Source organism: Phaseolus vulgaris, chromosome 2 (genome assembly GCF_051622355.1).
Source record: "Phaseolus vulgaris cultivar YP4 chromosome 2, ASM5162235v1, whole genome shotgun sequence".
In the NCBI taxonomy this organism is placed as follows: Eukaryota; Viridiplantae; Streptophyta; class Magnoliopsida; order Fabales; family Fabaceae; genus Phaseolus; species Phaseolus vulgaris.
This window is the reverse complement of record NC_143499.1, coordinates 36,467,490-36,491,621: the sequence shown is the minus strand read 5'-3', so window position 1 is coordinate 36,491,621 and position 24,132 is coordinate 36,467,490. Positions and strand designations below refer to the sequence as shown.

At 31.5% G+C, this 24,132-nt stretch overlaps 1 protein-coding gene and 1 pseudogene across 11 annotated transcripts; one reads left to right on the top strand and one right to left on the bottom strand.

Moving 5' to 3' along the window:
• Positions 1-5,340: 5,340 nt before the first annotated feature.
• On the bottom strand, positions 5,341-6,572 carry LOC137809720 (mitogen-activated protein kinase kinase kinase 20 pseudogene; annotated as a pseudogene).
• Positions 6,573-17,431: 10,859 nt separating this feature from the next.
• EMB2794 (Tetratricopeptide repeat (TPR)-like superfamily protein) lies at positions 17,432-22,396 on the top strand. 11 transcript variants are annotated; one of them, XM_068613482.2, is made up of 4 exons: positions 17,438-20,152; positions 20,262-20,413; positions 20,804-20,957; positions 22,099-22,396. In XM_068613482.2, exon 1 carries the CDS (start codon positions 17,615-17,617, stop codon positions 19,868-19,870), a length of 2,256 nt encoding a protein of 751 aa, XP_068469583.1. In that variant the 5' UTR covers positions 17,438-17,614; the 3' UTR covers positions 19,871-20,152; positions 20,262-20,413; positions 20,804-20,957; positions 22,099-22,396. The 11 variants fall into 11 exon arrangements, with proteins under 11 accessions (XP_068469581.1, XP_068469578.1, XP_068469583.1 ...); XM_068613481.2 differs by having other exon boundaries at positions 20,775-20,957; XM_090298707.1 differs by lacking the exon at positions 22,099-22,396 and having other exon boundaries at positions 17,468-18,508; positions 18,613-20,121; positions 20,262-20,415; positions 20,804-21,243.
• The last annotated feature ends 1,736 nt before the right edge of the window (positions 22,397-24,132 follow it).

The window sequence follows — 24,132 nt, the reverse complement described above, 5'->3', positions numbered from 1 at the left end:
CTTTCATTGATATGATGGGTGACTTATTATTCCCTCAATAAAAAACTTTACACTAACATTTTTTTAAAAATTGAGTTCAACCGCATATATTTAAAATATAATACAATTTAAATACATTGACCATAACTTTTGTTTTATCATCAAATTTAAATTAATATGCAGATTATATATTAAGTCATTGACGTTGATATTATCTAAATTTATTCTAATTTTAATTGAAAATTTAAGTATAGATCTAATATTGATAATACCTATTTTTTAAATTTGTATATAAAGATAAATATAAATATTTATATATATATATATATTTCGCCATTTTTTCTTTCATCTTCGTCCTCGTTATTGTTTTAAATTAATAAAAATATCTTTAATTTATTAAGTAACCTAAAAAAATATTTTTATTATTATATTTTTTCTTTTATTGTCAATATTCACTATGTTTACTTAATTTTTCAAGGTAAATTTTCTCTTTTAATAATCTCGATGGCATTTTCTTTTCTTTAGGTGATTCATTTCAAAAATGGTGTATTATATTTAAAGAATAGTAAATATCAAATTATCAAATAAAATATTTTTTAAAACACAATTTAATATTTTTTAAAATTTAAATTTTTTATTTTATTTTTATTGTTTGAGAATTTCTCTATCAATTTCTGAGTTTAGAATCATGTTAGTTCTTTAATTTAAAAAACTTAATTCTGAATCATTCTTTTGTTACACAATTCTTCATTCTTCCTTCTAATAATAATAATAATAATTATTATTATTATTATTATTATTATTATTATTATTATTCAAGTTGTTTGATATTTATTAAGTCACTTAAATATCTAAAATATTTTTCTCTCAACATTTTTTAAAAAATAACAAATATTATAGTTATAAAATTTTAATTTTATGTAGTTGTGTGACAAATAACAGATATTATAGTTACATTATTTTAATTACATGTAATTTTGACTTTTTTTACATTAAATTGTCAATAATATCATTTTTTTACTGTAGTTTTTATATTTTGTAAAAAACCTATTTAATTAATATTTAGTATAATATAAAAGAAAATGATTTTCTGCTCAACCAAGATGTGCAAAGAAGGGTATAATTTTTTCTTCCTATACAAGATACATATAGTCAAGCATGGGAGAGAGTAGAATTGGCGGCATGAAAACATTTGAAACACGTGATAATTAAGGAAATTTTCTCCGTATTTTTCATAAACCAAAATTTAGATATATATTTAAGTCCGAATTTATTACAGACTAATTTGATTTTGTTGTGTGAAATAAATACCCTTCACTAATAAAGCTTAATTATAATTTAATTATGATTTGTGGATATTCTGTTGAATATTATTTATTAATGATGTGTTTAAGTTTTTATTGATGTTGTGGGTAAAATATCTCAAGATACCAACGTAACATTAATTATGTAATATTTGGACATCTCATTAATTTTTACCGAGATGACAAATATTCATCATCTACTGGATATAATTATTATTATCATTCTTATTAAATATTGCAATAGATTATATATTAGCATCTAACCTATCATTTGACTACTATTCGAAAGTGAAAAATTATCCTTTTATAATTCGATCAATCCCAATTAAATCTATAATATATTTCTTCTTCTCTTAATATTCAAATTATCTATTCAAACATTTATGGTTGAAATCTTTTTTAAATAATGAAAGTATCTTATCCGTGTATAATTATGATGATTTGTACTTTTAATTGGGTTAGTTACTAAGCTTCTCTAAGCAATTAAATTAATGGTATCGTAGTTGTTAAGAATAATTAATATGTAAGGAAGACAAATATTTGTGAATCAATCCAATCTAAATATTTCAATCACATCTTAAATTTAAATCTATATTTTTTATAAAATTAATTTGAAATTTTATAAATCTATCCAAATATTTAGATTGAAAAATCTAAATTCATTTTTATTATTAATACTCTTCTTTTATGTTTCTTGTTTCACACTTTCACATGATCCATCCATAAAAGAATGAGATGATTATTTTATTTCCTTGATGAGATTCGTTAAGAGATTTTTTTTCATGAATAATTGAATTTTGTTTTATAAATTATATTGATGGATAGATTTGTGTATGTTATTACTTAGATGTTACCAATAAATTTATGTACATCAATAATTATTAACAAATTTTACTGACAAATATAAAAATAAAAAAAGTTATTACATTTTTTAATTATTGAAAAATAAATAATATAATAATAACAATATAGAGCAACATCAAATTCAAATTCTAAAAATGCCTGATTATTTTATTGAATAGTTCTTTACACATTTTTTTATTTATTTTGTAAGTAAAATACATCAAAATTCGATTAATATATCATCGACGATATATTTTTCCAGCTCTATCTAAATACAAATGACTCTCAATAAAATAGGGAGGATCTTCAAAAACTTCAACGCCTTCCTCAGGGCACAATGACAACCCATGTTTTGCAAGGCCATCAGCTGCTGAGTTTACCTCCCTGAACACGTGATTCCAATGAATCTTGTTAGCCGTCTTACTTATCTCAATTATTGAAGACATGTCATTTTGACTTTGACTTGTGTCGCCATTGCTTTGTTGGACTACAAGGCTAGTAATAATATCAATGGCAACTTTAGAATCACTTTCAACCATTAAGTTTTTGTATCCCTTGGAAATTGCTATTTCAATTCCAATCTTGATTGCCTCTAATTCAGCCATGAGTACAGAATAATTTTTCAAGCCACTAGAGAAACCAAAGATAAATTCTCCTCTCCAATCTCTTACAACCCCTCCTGCGCCTGCTTTGTTTCCGTGCATTGTAAATGCTCCATCACAGTTAATCTTGACAAATCCTTCAAAAGGTGGTGTCCACCAAATTAATCTTGAAGGTATTATATTGTCCTCCTATCAAATTTTTCCACATGTTAATATAAGTTAATAACTTAAAGGAGTTAAATGATACTTCATAATAACAATGTAAATTATATACCTTCACATCAATAGAAGTTCCCTCTGAAATAGACCAGGAATGTAAATTTCGACACTGATCACCATACATGCAATTACCATTTATCCAATATTTGCATGTAATTGATGATCTCAAACCAGTCTTAATCGCACTTGTTTTGGATGTCTTCCTATAAGGAAATCTTTGATAATTTCTATTACATCCTTCATTTCTGATAACGTGTTTCATCCTTGTTGCAACCTTGAATCCAAAAAATATAACATAAAATAAGTAAAGAGAAAGTTAGTCTCTACACTATTTTTATTTTTAATTTCTCAAAAAAATTCAAAGGACATTTTTTTAAATAAAATTCTCAAGAAATGAAAACAAAGAGTAAACTACATATCATAATATTTTTTAAGAAAAGTCATTTTCACCTCGCTATTGTCGAAAACGATATCGTTTTGAAGCTTCACGTCGCAGTGAAGCCCTTCCCCGATGGACCTTGTGCATCGCCGCATGAAAGGCTCCGGGAGGTTTCCGCCGTGTTTCTTGACCTGATCGGCGAGGGAACCTCCGGCGGCCTGTTCGAGGAAGACGTTGTAGAACTCCTCGCTGTTTTCGACGGTGTGATCGTGACCGAAACAGTTGATGATGTAAGGGGAAGAGCCAAGACGATAGAGTATCTCCTTTTCGTGTTTTAGCAAACACGCGTTGTGGGAAACAGAGGATTTGACGGCAGCTGCAGAAGGGAAAAAAGTGGAGCCGCTTGCAGGCACGACGATGTTGACGGTGGCGAAGGCTCCATGGCCGAGTGAGTCTCCACAAACCCAGTTCATGTTTGGTATAGCAGTGTACGATGATTTGTGTTTTAAAGAACAAAGAACACAAAGGAGTTGTCTTTCCTTATAAAGAATGAAATCTTGTTATCGAAGAGTCAAGCATGGGAGAGAGTAAAATTGGCGGCATGAAAACATTTAAAACACGTGATAATTAAGGATATTTTCTCCGTGTTTTTCATAAATCAAAATTTAGATATATATTTAAGTCTGAATTTATTACAGACTAATATGATTTTGTTGTGTGAAATAAATACCCTTCACTAATAAAGTCTAATTATAATTTAATTATGATTTGTGGATATTCTGTTGAGTATTATTTATTAATGATGTGTTTAAGTTTTTATTGATGTTGTGGGTAAAATATGTCAAGATACCAACATAACATTAATTATGTAATATTTGGACATCTCAATAATTTTTACCGAGATGACAAATGTTCATCATATACTGGACATAATTATTTTTATCATTCTTATTAAATATTGCAATAGATTATATATTAGCATCTAACCTATCATTTGACTACTATTCGAAAGTGAAAAATTATCCTTTCATAATTCGATCAATCCCAATTAAATCTATAATAATATATTTCTTCTTCTCTAAATATTCAAATTATCTATTCAAACATTTATGGTTGAAATCTTTTTTAAATAATGAAAATATCTTATCCGTGTATAATTATGATGATTTGTACTTTTAATTGGGTTAGTTACTAAGCTTCTCTAAGCAATTAAATTAATGGTATCGTAGTTGTTAAGAATAATTAATATGTAAGGAAGTCAAATATTTGTGAATCAATCCAAATCTAAATATTTCAATTACATCTTAAATTTAAATCTATATTTTTTATAAAATTAATTTGAAATTTTATAAATCTAGCAAAATATTTAGATTGAAAAATCTAAATTATTTTTATTATTTATACTCTTCTTTTATGTTTCTTGTTTCACACTTTCACATGACCCATCCATAAAAGAATGGGATGATTATTTTATTTCCTGTAATGAGATTCGTTTTTAGATAAATTCACAAGAAAATTTGTTCCTTTAACATTATTTCACTTGTGTTATTTTAATTTCAATTATTATATTTTTTTATATTATATGTTCCATGATTAATCTTATATTATATCTTAAAACATTTTCAATCAAGTTTAAAATTAAGATAAAATTTATATCAAAGTGTATGTAAAAATATTTATATAAAATATATAATAAATTAAATATTTTAGTTTAAATTCTTTTTATTAATTTTTGACTAATACGTATTTATTAAGTTGGAAAATGTATTATTATTTAAAATGTTTGAGAAATTATAGATATTAAGTTTTATTTATTTATTTAGACCGTTAAGATTACCATCTAGTAAAAAATGTTATTTATTACGATAAAAAAAATTACAAAAAAAAGTTAAAGTTGTTTCGAAGAAAATATAGAGTCCTAATAAGATTCAATCCTTAATTCATCCATATAACAACAGCATAAAAAACAATAAAAATATAATCTTTCACAAAAATATAATTATTCTCAAACAAATTTAAAAGATTTGTAAAGCAGTTTCTTTGAATATAATTTTCCAAAATATATCTACAATTTGCCAAAGGTGGCGGAAGTAATCTTATCCTGTGCCTGCTTAATTCACAACTAATGAATTACAAAGAATCAAAGAATGTGATGAATTGTGTTGGTTAAACATAGAACCACCAACACTTCCAAGAACTTCACCTAACGCTCATCCACCCATCCGATTCTGACCAATTCTCCGGTCTCTTATCGGTAACAAGCTGCCGGATACGACTCTCCGGCGAACACGACCACCCAGACCACTCGTCGGAATACGGGGAAGACGGGAACGAAGCCGTTACGGTGGAAGCCCAGTGAGGAAAATCGAAGTGGGTACTTGGTGACGGCGGCGGTAACGGCTCATTAACTTTATCAAACGAAAATGAGTCAACTTTGACGAAAGGGTGTTTGAGAAGCATCTCAGCGCTCCACCTCTTCGTGGGATCCTTAACAAAGCACTTTCTCAAAAAGTCCTTCCCCTCTTCCGACAAATCTTCTGGAATCTTTGGTAATTCTTCTCCCACTCCAATCCGAATCTACAATGACCAAATACTCGATCCCGCGCCAACATCCCACGCCGGTTTTCCTGTCACCATCTCCACCACGGCGCATCCCAGGGCCCAAATATCTGCCGGCGGCTCATACTCATTGTCATTCACCGATTCCGGTGACATAAACAACGGCGTTCCCCTGCACTCGCACTTCCCCTGTTTCTCCCCCTTCTCCTTGGCGAGCCCGAAGTCTGCTATTTTCACCTCGCCGTTGTGGAAAACGAGAACGTTTTGAAGCTTCACGTCGCAGTGAACAAAACCGTGCTCGTGAATATGTCTCAGCCCTTCCACGATGGACCTTGTGCATCGCCGCACGAAAGGCTCCGGGAGGCTTCCGCCATGTTTCTTGACCTGATCGGCGAGGGAACCTCCGGCGGCCTGTTCGAGAAAGACGTTGTAGAACTCCTCGCCGTTCTCGACGGTGTGATCGTGACCGAAACAGTTGATGATGTAAGGGGAAGAGCCAAGGCGACAGAGTATCTCCTTTTCGTTTTTTAGCAAATCCGCGTTGTGGGAAACAGAGGATTTGACGGCGACTGGAGAAGGGAAAAAAGTGAAGCCGTTTGCAGGGACGACGATGTTGACGGTGGCGAAAGTTCCATGGCCGAGTGAGTCTCCACGAACCCAGTTCATGTTTGTTACGGCAGAGTACGATGATTTGTGTTTTAAAGAACAAAGAACACAAAGGATTGTCTTTCCTTATAAAGAATGAAATCTTGTTATTGAAGAGTCAAGCATGGAGGGAGTGAAATTGGCGGCAGGAAAACATTTTAAACACGTGATAATTAAGGATATTTTCTCAGCGTTTTTCATAAATCAAAATTTAGGTATATATTTTAGAAATATGTTTTATTAACAACATCTACCACTAACAAAGACTTGACACTGTGGTATTAATTGACGCGACAGACATGATATTTAGTGAGGATGTGACACTGACTCTATATTATAATACATGACTCATAGCACACGCCAAATTGGTTACCTGTGTGTAAGTGGTTACTTATATGACATTTATGGTCATCCACTCTTCATGAAAAAAAATCATTTTTTTTTTAATAAGAACCATATATTACATCGGTTAGAAGTTAGATGACTTAACCGGTGTAATAACCCTATCAGAAGTGGTTACCTAGCCACAAGTTCCTCCACATATACTGACACACGCAAAATTGGTTACCCGTGTGTCTGTAAGTGGTTACATACGTAACGTTTATGGACACCCACTCTTTCATAAAAAAAATCAATTTTTTTTAATAAAAACCATATATTACATCGGTTAAATGACTTAACTGATGTAATAACCCTACCAAAATTGGTTACCTAGCCACACGTTTATGACCCACCTACTCTTTATGAAAAAGAAATCATTTTTTTAATATGGGTCATATATTACATTGGTTAAATGACTTAACCGGTATAATATGGGTCATTCTGAGTAAAAAAAATATATTACACCGATTGTTATCAAAAATATATATTCTTTTTTACCTTATTTTGAAACTCGTGCTGCTCATTCCCGTGCAATCTCACCCTATCATATCATTGCCAAGTTTGCAACGTCAAATGTGTATTATATTATCAGAGGGTATCAATATATCATTGTCTCTATATTTTAAATATAAATTTATTAGAGACTAACCTTCTGAGATTGAAATACCTAATCGGAACTCAATTTGTAAGTAATGGAATTGTGTACCTTTTAACTTTGCCTCTCTTCATATTTATATTAGTTTTCTTGGACTTTTTAATGATAAGAATATCTGGAAATAAAACTTAATTATATCTTCAATTATAATTTATAGATATTTTATTTTATTTTATATTATTTGTTAATGATATATTTAAGTTTTTAGGGTAAAACATATAAAGATGCTGACATAATATTAACTATAAAAATATAAACATAATATTAAGTATCTGACATGTCGACATCTCAATTTTTTTTTATCAAAATAACAAATGTCTGTTATCTCCACCCTTAAATATAATTATCATTCTTATTAGATATTACAATATATTACATATTAGTAACTAACTTATCATTTGATTGCTCTTTGAAAACGAAAATATATATTTTTTTACCAATTAAATCCATAAAATATTCCTTCCTAACTCAATATTCGTATTATCTATTCAAATATTTATCATTGATTTTTTTTTAAATAATGGAAATATCTTACGCATGTATAAAATCATGATGCTTTTTCTTTTCAAGAGAGATACTCTCATCTAGTTATTATTTTTACCCTTCACAATTATCTTGTCTTATTATATAGATACACATATTATATTAATCTCTTTTGAGATATGATATTTGTGTAATTTACGTATATATTGCACTAATTTATTTATATCTTTAAGAATAATGCGCAGGATTCGATAAAGTTAGAAAAATATTAGACAAGATATAAGGATTTTTATATGATTAGTTTGTATTGATATTTTCTTAAAATGTATTAGATTTTATTTTATCAAATCGCAATAAAATAGAATAATGTATATATATTGTTATATGAGTATAAAGATTAAGGATTCATTTTGTGTAACTGTATTAATTATGGGCCCTCACATGTAATTCATTGTGGAAAACTTACAAAATTGTACTTCATGTTGTTTGTTTTAACTTCTCACACGTTAAATGTTAGTTTTGAAGTAAATAAATATAAAATAGTGCATGATTTATATCATCGGGTCTTAAAAAAAAATTCTCTCCTTTAAAAGTAGCCAATTTTATTTTTTTAAGTTATGATATATAATTAACTCATACCACGACTTTACAACTATTTTATAATATGTATATTAAATAATGTTCATTATAATTATTGTATTATAGTTACCATACTTTATTTAATAAAAAATAATTGCTTCACTTTCATAATGATCCGATTTTTAAAATTTTCTAAAAAAAAATAAAATAAAAGTATATTAACTAGTGTTTTATTTGGTTAATTATAATCTAGTTTGTCCAACAGAAAAATTAGTTAGTATCTCACTTTCCAATAATAAGTTAGTGTTATTGAGACAAAAAAATTGTTAATTATATTAAAGTAGTTTATTTTATCATCTTTTAACTTGTAAGCTACTTCTGTTAACTTAATATTTTAAATTTATATCTTATTTTATTTTATTTTATTATCATTCTTATATTTTAATATATTTGTTTATTATTCTTGATTTTTTACCTATTAATTCCTATTTCATTTTTATGGAGGCAATTAATATTGAATTGATTTTAGTATTTGTTATACCACTTTTCATTTTATTTTTTAAAATTTAACATTCATGATGTGTGAAAATTATAAATAATTAGTGGACACAGAGCCTTTGTGTATCCGCATTTTTTATTTTTATCATTTATATATATTTATGTTTATTATTCTCATCAAGCACTTTTATCTATAATGCTTTTTTTTTCTTTTAATTTTCTATTCAATAAATAAAACTCTATGGTTTTTTGTTTTGGTATTTTCTTTAATAATTTTTTTATTATCATCATATAGTGCCAAATACATGCATACATCAATTAAAAAAAATTAAATTCACACATTGCATATCCATCTTCTATTTTATAATTGAAAAACAATACTTACTGATTGATTTCGTGGTTCTTGAATGATACTACAACTCCTGAAAACAAAAAAGACGTTTGATGGGATAAAAATAAGATGGATGGAAAAATATGCAATTGTGTAATTCTGTTAGTCTCCCTTTAAGATATAAAATTAAAACTGCTCACAAAAATATCTCTTGTCATATATTTGTAAAATAATGAAATAAAATAAAAATATAAGGATCAAATTGAAATAAAATAAAATGTCAGTTTAGGGAAATCCCCTATATATAGAATAGGTATAAAGTATAAATAACATATATTAAAGTTATATATACTTTAATATAATAAAAATCTGAAAACATAAAACAATTAAATTATAAAGTATATTCCATGTCCGGTCAAAGGAAGACTTTTGCTCAGGCTTTGAGAAATACATGTGACATTCCTTTGTCCCAACTACCTACCCCTTTATTAAGGGTGACATGATTGCTGTCCAGATTGATGAGGCAGATTACTTGGCTGGTCTTGAGGATTGCAAAACCCATCTCCATGGTCGGGTTATTCTATCTAAGGGGGATAAACCTCTCACACACCTGGATTGTTGCAGCCGGTGTGGAAAGCTCTTGGACCATGGAAAGCAATTCCTCTTGGAAAGGGTTTCTATGAGTTTGAGTTCGCTTCTATAGAAGACATGAGATGGGCCCTCGGAATGGGTTCCCTCAAGTTATCTCCTGGTTTATTGAGATTGTTTGCCTGGACAAAAGACTTTGTCCCAGCTACCATGAAGAATACCAAAACTCAGACATGGGTTAGAATCTACCATTTGCATTTGGAGTATTGGAAACCAAATACAATATATTCCATCGTTAGAGGCCTTGGTACTCCTTTGTCTTTGGATGAGCATACTATGAGAAAGAATAGGGGTGTGTTTGCTAGAGTGTTGGTGGATATTGATCTTCTATCCCCTCTCTCCGATCAACTTTTGGTTGAACGTCCAGACTTTGCTTTTGTAGCTGGTGTGGAATATGAATGGCTCCCTCCTTTTTGCTCTCATTGTAAGATGATTGGGCACGAGCTTGCTCAGTGTCGGGCGATCCATGACCAGGGTCGTGTTCTTGGGCCTCAACATAAACCTTCTCAGAAGGCATCTTCTGATGAACGGGACCAAGGGAGGACCGTGATTCCTAAACAACGTAAAGAATATAGGAAAAAAGATCCAGAGACAAAACTCGTGGAAGGCCTCATTGATAAGTTGAAAGTTGATGAAACAGGTGGAGGGGAGGATGTTTTTGCAGATATGCCTCCTCTTGAGGATGCTTCAGATCATGATAGGTCCTCACGCAAGCAGGGGTTGTCCACTCCCACTAATGCACAAGTTCCTAATGTGGAGGTCTCTGCTATTGTGACTGTACCATCTCAGTCGTCTCATCCCTCCCCTCGAAAGGCTAAATATCTTGGGGATGTTAAAGCAATATCGTTGGTCCTTCAAAATCACTTTTCTTCTCTTGATGGTTTGGAAACTACAGATGTGGGAGTTGATTCTCATATTGGAGCGTCAACTATTCCGCCTACCATTGTTGGAATTAATTTTGATCATATTGAAAATCAGGTTGTTTCAAAATTTTGGACTGACTCTAATGACATGGAGGAGGATGACAATGATAATGGGGAGGAAACAGTTCGCACTAAAAGAAAACCAGGGAGACCACCTAAGGGGACTGGTAAATCCAGGAAAACTGCTAAGGTAGTTCTCTCTACAACGTCATAATGAAGGTCTCTTCATTTTTTTGGAATGTCAGAGGATTGGAGAACCACAAAACTGTGGAGATGTTGCTTAGTTTACTTAACCTACATAAACCTCTCCTGGTTTTTCTTGCTGAACCCATGATGTCGTACACTAATGCTTTCGACGTCCTTTTCAAATATGTTAATATGCATTTGGTGGCTACGTCTCCTATTGTTAATAAAGTTGCTAAGCTTTGGTGTTTTTCGGTTCCTAATCTTGTCCAAAATTTCTTGGTTAATGATCAATTTATCTCTGTAACTTGTCGTCTGCAGGATAAAAGTTTTAGCTTTGCAGGTGTTTATGGTGCTAACACATACTTGTCTAGACGATTTTTATGGAGGGATCTTAGTTTCTTCACAGGGCCTTGGTGTATTCTGGGAGATTTTAATGCTGTGCTCTCGGCGGATGACTGTAAAGGGGGGTGGCTCCTAATCAGGTTTCTTGTAATGAATTCCTGGACTGGATTAATACTAATGATCTTTCTTGTATGCCTTTTACTGGATCTTGTTATACTTGGTGTAACGGAGGGAGAGGGTTGCATAGAATTCACAGAAGACTGGATAGGGCTTTATGTAATGGAGTGTGTCTAGATGAATGAGAATCTTGTTCTTATCAGGTTCTTGTTAAAAATTGTTCTGATCATTCTCCTATTGTTGCTAGTCTTGCTAGTAATTCTTTGCGGAAGGTTAGCAATTTTCATTTCTTTTCGATGTGGCTTCAGGACACTTCGTGTCTAAAGCTTATTCATGATTCTTGGGCTAATCAGGTTGTTGGTTGTCCTATGTTTATCTTGCAACATAAGTTAAAAAGGTTGAAACTTGAGCTTCGTGACTGGAATAAAAATTCTTTTGGTAATGTTCATAATGAAGTTCTTCTTAAGCAGGGCATCCTTCTTGGTATTCAAAAAAGCTTAGAGACTGCTAGTTTGTGTGATAGTGATGGACTTCTCTGTCAAGAAAAGATTGCTAAGGAGGAGCTTGATCATGCTCTTCACTGTCAATATTTGTTTTGGAAAGAAATGGCTAAGATGTTATGGTTCAAGGATGGAGATCGAAATACTGCTTTTTTCCATGCGGTGGTCAAAAGGAGATATAATTCTAATGGGATTCATCGTCTACGGATTGATAATGAGGTTACGGAGGATCCTAAAATCATTGAGGATCATATTTTGGACTTTTATAAAAACTTTATGCTGAGTCTATTTCTAATGTTCTGCATACTGATAATATGGAAGATTTTATTGGTACTTATATTCCTATGATGGTTTCCTCTGAGGAGAATATGATGTTGATTAAGTGTCCAGATTTCTCTGAAATTAAAAATGTTGTTTTTAATCTTAACGGTAATAGTGCTCCTGGTCCTGATGGTTTTGGTGGTGTTTTCTATCATTCTTGCTAGGAAATTATTGGGACAGATGTTTGCAATGCTGTTCAACAATTTTTTAAACAAAACTGGGTTCTCCCTGGAATGAACAGTAATGTGGTATCTCTTATTCCAAAGGTTCAGGGTGCTGATTCCATTAAAGATTACAGGCCAATTGTTGTTGCTAATTTCAAGTTTAAGATTATTTCCAAGATACTGGCGGATAGGCTTGCACTTGTGGCTGCTAGAATCATTTCTCCTAATCAATATGGATTTGTGCAGGGTAGACAGATTCAGGATTGCATTAGTATTGCTTCTGAAGCTATTAACCTGCTTTCTAAAAAGGTTAGAGGAGGTAATGTGACTTACAAAGTTGATATTCATAAAGCTTTTGACACTCTAAGTTGGAAGTTCTTATTATTAGTTTTAAAACACTTTGGTTTTCACCCCTCATTTGTCGGTTGGATTAGTACAATTCTCCGTTCAGCTATGCTTTCTATAAGAATAAGTGGTAGTTTGGTGGGTTTTTTTCCTTGCAGTCGAGGGGTAAGACAAGGTGATCCATTGTCTCCTTTACTTTTCTGTCTTGCAGAGGAAGTTCTTAGTAGAGGTCTCTCTAAGCTTGTGGATGATAAGAAGATTTTAAATATGGCCAGTCCGCACGGTTATCTCACTCCCTCTCATATTTTGTATGTTGATGACATATTTATTTTTTGTAGGGGGATATTAAGTCTCTTAGAAATTTGAGTTCTTTTCTTAAAACATATGGTGATTTTTCTGGCCAATATATTAATAACTCTAAAAGTAGTTTCTTCACCATGGATAATTCTCCAAGATTTGTCACCAAAATTCAAAATATTATTTCCTGTAGTCATGGTTGTTTGCCTTTCCATTATTTAGGAGTGCCTATCTTTGTTGGTGGTCCAAAGTGTCGGTTTCTTCAACCTTTGGCTGATAAAGTTAAATTGAAGCTAGCATCTTGGAAAGGTAAATCTCTTAGCATGATGGGTCGAATTCAGCTTGTCAATACAGTGATTACTGGATCTCTAGCTTATAGTTTTAATATGTATAAGTGGCCTGTTTCACTTATTAAGCAAGTTGAGCAGTGGTGTCGGAATTTTATTTGGACTGGTGATATTCTGAAAAAAGGTATTGCTACCGTTAATTGGGGGAAAATTAGTTCACCTCTTGAGGATGGAGGCTTGAATATCATTAATCTCCATCATGAAAATAATGCATATCTTCTTAAGCTTGCTTGGAACTTTGCTTATAGCGACAAACCTTGGTCTTTACTCTTGAAAGCCAGGGTTCTTAAATCAAAATATGAATTTCAAACGGTTTATAGATCTTCCTCTCTCTGGCCTGGAATTAAGCAATTTTATTCTACCATACTTGACTATACTTATTGGACTGTTGGTACAGGTTCTTTTATTAATTTATGGAATGATAAATGGTGCTCTACTACTTCTTTAGCAAATATTGCAGGGTTATCTATTGGTGTTAGCATTCCGGATACAGTCTCTCAATTTTGGACAGGTTGTGATTGGAATATTCCCTTCTCTTTACAGCAGATGCCTCTTTGTTTTAATCATATCATGATTAGAGAGGAACAGGATATTCCTAATTGGATTCTAAATGAGTTTCACTCTTAAATCGGCTAGGACTTTTTTCTTGGAACCAGGAGTTCCAGGTGGTTGGGGTAAATTCATTTGGTCTTCATCTATTCCGCCTTCCAAAACTCTAGTACTCTGGAAAATTTTTCATGGGCGACTTCCTACAGATCAACATATTCAGAATAAGGGTTTGCATATATGTTCTATGTGTTCGCTTTGTGAAAAGCAAGAGGAATCTATTCAACATCTATTTTTTGAATGTTCTAACGCATTGCATATTTGGAGTTGGGTACGACAAATTTTTCTTACTTTTCATTTCTCTAATAAGGATGATCTACTTTCTTTTATTAAGAGTGATGGTAGTCCTTTGGTTAAATTGATTAAGCTTGCGGTGATAACCTTTTCTATATGGATGATATGGCGTATGAGGAATTATGCTAGATTTCAGGATAAGATTGGGGTTTCTAAGGCTATTTCGATAATTAAAGATTTAACTTGTCTAGTGGGAAATTCGTCTAAAGCTTCAATGAAGAATGATATGTTGGACTTCAACGTGATTAAGTTTTTCGGTATTAAGACTCGTAGTGGTAAAGTTCTTCGTCCTCTTCCTATTAGATGGGAATTTCCTTCACCAGGCTGGGTCAAAATTAATACTGATGGGGCTGCTAGGGGGTATCCTGGTCTTGCTACTTGTGGAAGTATTTTTCGTGGGAGTATGGGAGAATTTATTGGTGCTTTTTCAGCGTTTCTTGATGTTCAAACTGCTTTGGTTGCTGAGTTTTATGGAGTTATACATGCTATGGAGGAAGCTCAAAAAATGGGACTTACTAATGTCTGGCTTGAATGTGATTCTGCCTTGGTTTGTGCTGCGTTTACTGCTAGGACTAATGTTCCGTGGATGCTTCAGAATCGATGGAATACTTGTCTTAATTTTTGTGGGACAATTAGGTTTAGGGTAACTCATATTTTTCGTGAAGGGAATGCGTGTGCTGATAAGTTGGCTAATTTAGGATTTATTCATAGAGAATCTTTTCATTGGTATAATAGACTCCCAGTTAGTCTGTTCTTAGAATTCTTTATGAATAGGTATAATCTACCTATGTATCGTTTGTGTTAACATATGGGTTTTGGTCTAGTCCCCCCATATTTTTGTATTTTCTTTCTTTTTTCTTTTTTTAATAATATTTTTTTTTCATGTGATGGCAGATGATTGTTGTTTCTTGAGGTGTCAACTTAGCTGAGATGTCAAGTTGCATAGTGATGCCTAACACGAAAACTTTATAAAAAAAATAATTATAAAAACAACATATTAAAGTTATATGTAGTTTAATATAAAAAAATGCGAAAACATAAAAATTTAAATTATAAAAATAACATATTAAAGTTATATATTTTTTAATATAATAAAGATATAAAAAAATATGCCAAATATTCCTTTAAATAGATTGGAATTCTAATGATATGAATTATTTCCTCACAATATTTATATAATAAATCATAAAATTATTTTGTATACAATAAAATTAATCGAAAACTAACATTTTTATGTGGTCGGGTAAGATTAAATTTATCAAATTTGAAACCACTGTTTTTTTTATACAAATCAATTATAATTTAGTGTATTAAAAAAATTAATCCGATTCATCTTATACAATACAGATAGAATTTGATAGAATGAGTTTACATTTTATATACATCTTAACTAGTAAGATAAATGAACCTTTTTATTTTGGTATTGTATAGACTTATTTCGATTTTGATCCGAAATTTCACATGATGGGAATATAAAAAAGATAATATTTTATTTTTAAATTGAATAAGAGGATAATAATGAGTATGTTTATTTTTTTATTTTTATCAGCAAAGAATAAATAAAATAAAAAGAGACACTTTAGGAGTGTCTCAACCCTTATACAAAACTTCAAATTACAAGATCCTAGAACCCTACCAACTAAGGATCCGACACACATAATGAGTATGTTTATATTTATTCTGGTTCTGATATTCGTTTTTGTTTTAAATTATTAAACATCTTTAATTTATTAGGTAACCTAAAAATTATATATTAATTTTTATGGTCCTTAGTTTTGTAACTTATTCATAGATTATACATTTATTCAATTTTACTTTATTGTTTTGGCTGTCTCATCTAATTTTAGCGAGATAATTCTATAATGTATTTTTTCTCTCTTTTTATGGGGTGTAGGAAAAAAACACCCTAATAAAAAAAATACAAAAGTGTTTCCTCCAACTTTTATTTTCTATATATACTAAAAGTGGATTGATATTTTTTTTTAAGAAAATTTTAACTTTTATACGCGAGTCATCCCTTATGCATGGTGGGTCAATAGATTGAATCCGCATTATTTAAAAGGAGGCAAGCTAACCTGACCGCATTGGCAACCCTAATTTTAGAAATGACTATTAACAACCTAATTTTAAAAATAACTATTGTTGCATATCTTTTGCTAAGATATGATCTTTGTTATATGCGTGAAATCTTCTATGCATCCCTTAGATATATGCTTGATAAGAAAAATGGTTGCTCTTGTGTAAGCTTCACACTTTTTGAATTTTTTTATAGAAAAATAATTCAAAGAAAATATCATTTAAAAATATATAAACATATCATGAGGAAATAATATATAATTTTTTTTATATTGTTACAATAAAATTATTTAATAGCAATTAATTTAGAGAAAAAAATATTTTAATAACTATAATAATTAAATTAAATATTATTTTATAAATTAAAAGATAAAAAATAAATAATCATTGATATTTAAAATACTTTTATTTTTACTAAAAAAACATATCATAATTTATAAATTAATACAAACATTACCTATTAAAATTTTAGCTACTAATTACTTTATATTTTAAATTACTTCTTTAATTTAAATTAAAAACTATTTATGAAACCTTATCGCAAAATAAAACTCTTAACAATCCTAATCAATAACTAAACAACCCAATTAGAACCTTTTAAAATTGATTGCATAAATATGGTTTTTGGTAGCCTTTTCAAATAGAAATTTATCCCTAAAATATATCTTTAGAGTAGTTATATATATAATATCAACGATTAAAATCACAATAATTTGATGTTAATTATTTATTTGACATTTTTTAATTCCAAAAACTAGTCCGATAATCTCACACGTTTATTTTTGAAAAAAAAAGGTGAATTAAAATTGAGTATGAAACTGAACAGAACAAATGGCGGAATGGTCTTTCTCCTGTATCTTCCTTAAACCCTAATAGCATTATTTCATTCATTCTTCTTCCATCAATACTAGCAATGAAACGCTTCCTACTTTGTCAATTTCAAACCCCAATATGAAGGATCAAAACCCACTTGAAGTTGTTTTCACTAAACATGTTGCTTTTTGCGCGCAACATCCGTGGCATGGCCTCACTGCGAGTAAGCTCCTCCTGTTCCTCATCCCTTCAAAACCCTTTTCCCCTTTTCTTCACTCCTTCATTCCTCTCCTCTAAAAATTCAATTTTTGCTCGCCCTATGATTTGGTTCACCAGCTTTCTGTGTGTTATGAGATACCCATTTGTCTCTAAATCTTCATCTGATGACATCGCTTCCGAATCAATGCGTAGTTTCTTGCTACAGGACGGTCCCCACATGTTTGATTCGGCATTGGCACCCGTTTGGGTGTCTGTAGCTTTGGTGAAGCTCAAAGGGGACCCAAAATCAGCCCTTAAGTTCTTTAAGGAGGCAGGGGCTCGAGCCGGGTTTCGCCATGCCGCGGAGTCTTATTGCGTTTTGGCTCACATTTTGTTTTGTGGGAGGTTTTATCTTGATGCAAGAAATGTAATTAGGGAATGGATTTTGTTGGGGAGGGAGTTTCCGGGGGTTGACTTCTTTGATATGTTGTGGTCTACGAGGAATGTTTGTAGGCCTGGGTTTGGAGTGTTTGATACTTTGTTTAGTGTTTTAGTGGATTTAGGGATGCTTGACGAGGCTAGGCAATGCTTTTGGAAGATGAACAAGTTTAGGGTTCTGCCCAAAGTGAGGTCTTGTAATGAGCTTCTTCACAGGCTTTCAAAATCAGACAAAGGGAAATTGGCATTAAGTTTTTTCAAGGACATGGTTGCGGCTGGCCTCTGTCCTTCGGTTTTTACGTATAATACAGTGATTGGCTGTTTGGCCAGAGAAGGGGACTTAGAAATTGCTAGTAGTTTGTTTGAAGAAATGAAAGGTACAGGTCTTGTGCCAGACATTGTCACTTATAATTCTCTTATTGATGGTTATGGAAAGGTAGGACTATTAACCAAAGCAGTTATTGTATTAGAGGAAATGAAAGATGCAGGATGTGAACCAGATGTGATAACATACAATTCTCTTATTAATTGTTTTTGTAGATTTGAAAGAATTCCTCAAGCTTTTAACTATCTGCATGAGATGAAGCAAAGACGGTTGCAGCCAAATGTTGTAACTTATAGTACACTAATTGATGCATTTTGCAAGGCAGGCATGATACTGGAAGCAAATAAATTTTTTGTTGACATGATACGGGTGGATCTTCGACCCAATGAGTTTACATATACCTCTCTGATTGATGCAAATTGTAAAATTGGCGATCTCAATGAAGCGTTTAAACTGGCAAGTGAGATGCAGCAGGCTGGGGTGAACTTAAATATTGTCACCTACACTGCATTACTTGATGGTCTTTGTGAAGATGGAAGAATGAGAGAAGCAGAAGAATTATTTGGGGCATTGTTGAAAGCTGGATGGACTCTTAATCAGCAGATTTATACTTCCCTTTTCCACGGATATATCAAGGCTACTATGATGGAGAAGGCCATGTATATCTTAGAGGAAATGAACAAGAAAAACCTCAAACCAGATGTGTTGTTGTATGGAACTAAAATATGGGGCCTCTGCAAACACAATAATATAGAAGAATCTGAGGCTGTAATTCGTGAAATGATGGATTGTGGTCTGACTGCAAATAGTTATATATATACAACCCTTATGGATGCATATTTTAAGGTTGGAAAAACCACAGAGGCTGTTAATCTAATACAGAAGATGCTAGAATTAGGCATCAAGACTACAGTAGTAACATATGGTGTACTAATTGATGGTTTATGCAAAAAAGGTTTAGTTCAACAGGCTCTTAGTTACTTAGAGCACATGACTCTAACTGGTTTGCAACCTAATATTATGATTTATACATCTCTGATTGATGGTCTCTGTAAAAGTGATTGTGTTGAAGAAGCCAAGGAGTTGTTCAATGAGATGCTGGATAAGGGAATTAGTCCAGATAAATTAGTTTACACTTCTTTGATTGATGCCAATATGAAGCATGGAAATCCTGAAGAAGCTTTGAGTTTGCGAAATAAAATGGTTGAAATAGGTATGGAGCTAGATCTGCATGCGTATACTTCACTTATTTGGGGGTTTTCTCGTTATGGTCAACTACAACAGGCAAAGTCATTCCTAAATGAGATGCTCGACAAAGGCATTATTCCTGATCAAGTTCTCTGTATTTATCTATTGAGAAAGTATCATGAACTAGGAAACATCAATGAAGCTCTGACACTTCATGATGATATGATGAGGAGGGGCCTAATTTCCAGGACTATTGACATAACAGTTCCTTCTGTACACTGTTGAGAGGGAAAACATGTTTTACGCACTTGGTTTACAATCTAGATTCCTTCATTTTATTCAAGTGTTCAATAGCATCGTTGAAATGAATTTGATGTGTTATTATATAAAGGCAACTGGGTGTTCTAATTGATGCAATCTCATTCTCAAGACACTGGACTTTTTATGATGTAAATCCTGGGCATCTGGGACTTGCACATCAATGATCATGTTCTCATGTGATAATCAAGAGAGAACCATAACGTGATGTTTTGATGGTATGAAACCAAATGGCTAATATTATAACTAGTAAGTTCATAAGTACTGGACACTATTCTTCTATATACTTAGATTTATTTCCGTATCAAGTTTCATAGTTGATGCAAGTTGTCTTAGAGTCTTATTCCTTTTGTTACAGTGCATTTCTTCTACAGCTGTGTTACAACATTGCGCAAGCTTTAGTGCTTCCCAATCAGGCACTGATTTTCGGAGAGCAGCAAATCTTTAATTGGTGGACGTAGAAGAGTTCAGCCATAGGGGAATGCCCTTTTCACCACTTAGACATGGAAGGTGTATGATACTTTCTTAGCATTTCATTAATTTAATATTTACACATGCAACCATAGTCGTGATCTTAAGTCGCTTTATTAAATTATTACATATTGGCTCCTGTACGAAAGCTTCTCCATCTTATGAGAAAATGAATTTACTCTTAAAATCTTTCATCACAGTTCATACGGTTCGAATGTAATTTTTATTTTTAACTGTCAGCATTACCATTAATGTTAGGTAATGCTTACTTTAATCTAACAAATCAATGTATTTGCTTGGAGATTATAATTGAATTGAGTTTAATGTTGCTAATTAAATAGGCAAGTCTAAGATAGTTTGCTTCCATATTTCTACATATTTAAGCTATAACATGGAACAGGCTGATTATCAGGTGTGAATTATTATCAGGTTGTTCACTTGTTTGGAAGCTGAGGCGTGATAGGCAACCTGATACGGTCTCCTTTGTTAAGCTTTGTGCAAGCTGCTTCTAGATGACATGGATCCAAAATGTCTAGAGCTAGAAACTTGTGAACCTTTCCAATGGGTGGAGATATATATTCAGGTTTCTCTTCTCTCCCAATCTTGTAGCCAACGAAGACATATACTGTCTAAAGATCCGGTGTATATTTGTATTTATTTATTTATTTTTGGCATTAAAAGCTTTGGGCTGAGAAGAGGTTGTCTCATTTTTCAAGGTTACTAGATTCAAGAACGATTTATTGTTTTACTGATGTAATAGTATTATACACTCTAGAGACTAAAATGGTCGTTTATTCCTTAAAAGGCACAGAGAATGAACAACTAAATGGGACAATGTGCCAAAATAATACCACTACATTATTGGAGTATTTCCGCACCTATAATGCTTGTGAGTATCTTTTTTGACTATACTATCATGAATCTCACTCCTATATTCGGTGAATGTGGTGGATGCATTTAAATCCTATAGTGAACAGGGAATAGTGCTACACAAGTTGTTAGCATAAAGAAATTCAATCTATACAAACCCAACAAATTCTGTCTACAGAGCTCATATGATGTGAGAGATGGAATCCAAGAAAAAATGGACCACAGGACATTAATGTAAGCTGTGGAATCCAAAGAGAAAAAATGGACGAGACCAAAAATAAAAGATTATGATGAATTGCATCTTTAGATTTCTTTTTTCTTTGTCTGCTAAATAACAACTGAACAAAAAGAAAATGCAACAATAATTCCCCTCTCATTTCACCTGAACCTGTAGGCGTTGTATTTATTTGGTTGGTTCTACTTTCCCCCTGAATGCAATGTTTCAGAGGATAAAGCCATTTAGCTGTTGTTTGAAAAGGAAATGTAACACATGTGCGAGTGTGGGCATGTAGAAGGTCCTTAACAGAGAGGAATCAAGGTTCATATTTGTTTTGTTACAATTACTTCCTCACCAATGATAATGGAAATGAAATGATTCATTTTGTCGTGCTTTGGTACAAGCACAATCAGGAATGACGATACATAATTTGTATTTACTAAAAACAGTGTTACATTTATTGTTATTTTTGTTGAAGTTGTTACCATTCGTGTATGTACAGTGACGACGAGTTTACTGAGTACACTATTTATTATTGATGAAAATTTATTGAAAATCGTAAATGATTGAGAGGAAAATAAGAAATGACCTTAGTTGTATACATTTTCATTGATATTGATTAATTTTCCTTGTATAGGTGGATGAATGTATAAAAATAGGCAAAGAGCAATCAAGCATGATGAATCTCCTTAGCACACACCAAATCTCCTTTAGCAAAATTATGCAAATTTTGAAAATACAGCAAGTCAAGAACAAATTTAACTGGAGTGGGCTCTTTCCACAAGTCTTGTATGATTTCTATAGTTTGTACGTCTAACTTTCATTTTCTTAGACTTTTAATATTCTTGTCTTTTAGAATTTCAAGTTTCTTCTAGTTTATATTGTTTTTTACAAGCTTTCTTTTACTATTTAGAGAGAGATACTCTAATAATTTTGGACAAGTATAAGATCTTAACAAATATTTGTAAAACCTTCACCATTAAAGATTTCTCTCAACAAGGAGTGTTTATTCGTATATTCTTTCTTTTGAGCGTAATCATTGTATCTAATACAATTCTTTTGATCTTGAGTGACAAATATAGAATATCCATTAGTAGTATTAGTGACTCACTTAAAACAAATATTTGTGTTCTCTATCGCATAAGGAGATAAATGAAATTAAGAGTGAATTTATATACTTGTAAGTAAAAAATACAAAGAATATTTGTTAAATTAATTGGTTAATGGAACCCTTTATCATTTATAAAGTTGAACTATACCTAACAAATGTTAATGTAAACGAGCCTAAAGATCAAATTTAATTGCTTCGTCTATTATACAAGTGCAAACATTTCACAAATTATAAAAAATCATCTCATAACATTATTGACCAATCATCTTATGAAAATATTCAAAATCAATATTAAATTCTATTCATCTTCCCTTTTTAGCCAATAAATTGTTTTCAAGGATTATACTCTTAAAAGAAAACTAACAAGTTTCCCACAATTATCAAAATAATTTTATTCGTTCAAAGTTATCAAAAAAAAACATAGACTTCCTTTAAGTTTTGGATGACCAAACAAATAAAAGACTTGAAACTTTATTTTGGACACCACTTTTGAATTTTAAAAACAAAATCTAAAATCTGTCTCTACTTCTGATAATGACACGAATCTTCTCTCTAATTTGGTCACAAAATTTGAAAATTACAAAATGAAAAGGATCTATAACATTATTGTAAATGAGAGGTAAAATCTTACTTTCCTTACCTCCCTTGTGATTGGAACGGTCCTTTCTTGATCATGATATTATGTCTTGCTTTGCAACATTTGAAAAGGCTTCTAGATTATTTTCAAAGTGATGCACTCCTTGCCATGTTGTATTCCTATTTACAATCACTGATCATGATAATGTTGAATTACTTATTGTTCCAACTATATAAGAAGTTACACAGTTGTTCTCTCCTTATAAGCTCGAAGTTCCCCAAGTCCTAATGATTTTGATGGTGTCTTTTATCATAAATTTTGGAATCTAGTTTCTATTGATGTTAAAGCCGTTTTGCAATTTTTTTCAAGATGGTTTGGATTATTTCCAACCACAATTCCAACGTGGTGGTGATAAAATAGAGAACTTTTTTGTCATTGTCTTAGCCAATTTCAAATTCAAGATTATCATGAAGATAAAATTTGATAGAGACAATCTTTGTTCCTGAGTTCATATCAGAAAATCATAAAGGTTTTATCGAAGGTGGAATAACACAGATTGCATTGTTCTAGGATCAGAAGCTGTTAGTCATCTGTGTAAAAAGTGCTTTGCTGGAAATTTGATTATGGAAAATGATATCAAGAAAGCCATTGAAACTTTAGGGTAGGATTTCTTGCTAAAGGTGTTGATTGGATTTTATGGTTGGACCAAAACTATTGTGGAATCTTCTAAATTATTTTGTTCCAACACTGAAGTTGTGTATAGCATCTTGTTGGCTCTTGTTAAATTCATGCATTAATTACATAAAAACGAAGCAATGCACCCAAATAAAAGAAAACAATCAGTGTAATGTAGTTCCTTCAGGTGACATCCGAGGAAAACGATAATGTGGGTTAATAATTAACTAAACAAACTATAAAATTGGTATTCATGATAGGTTTGAAAAAACGTACTTCTAAAATAAATAAATAAAATCAACTTCTTC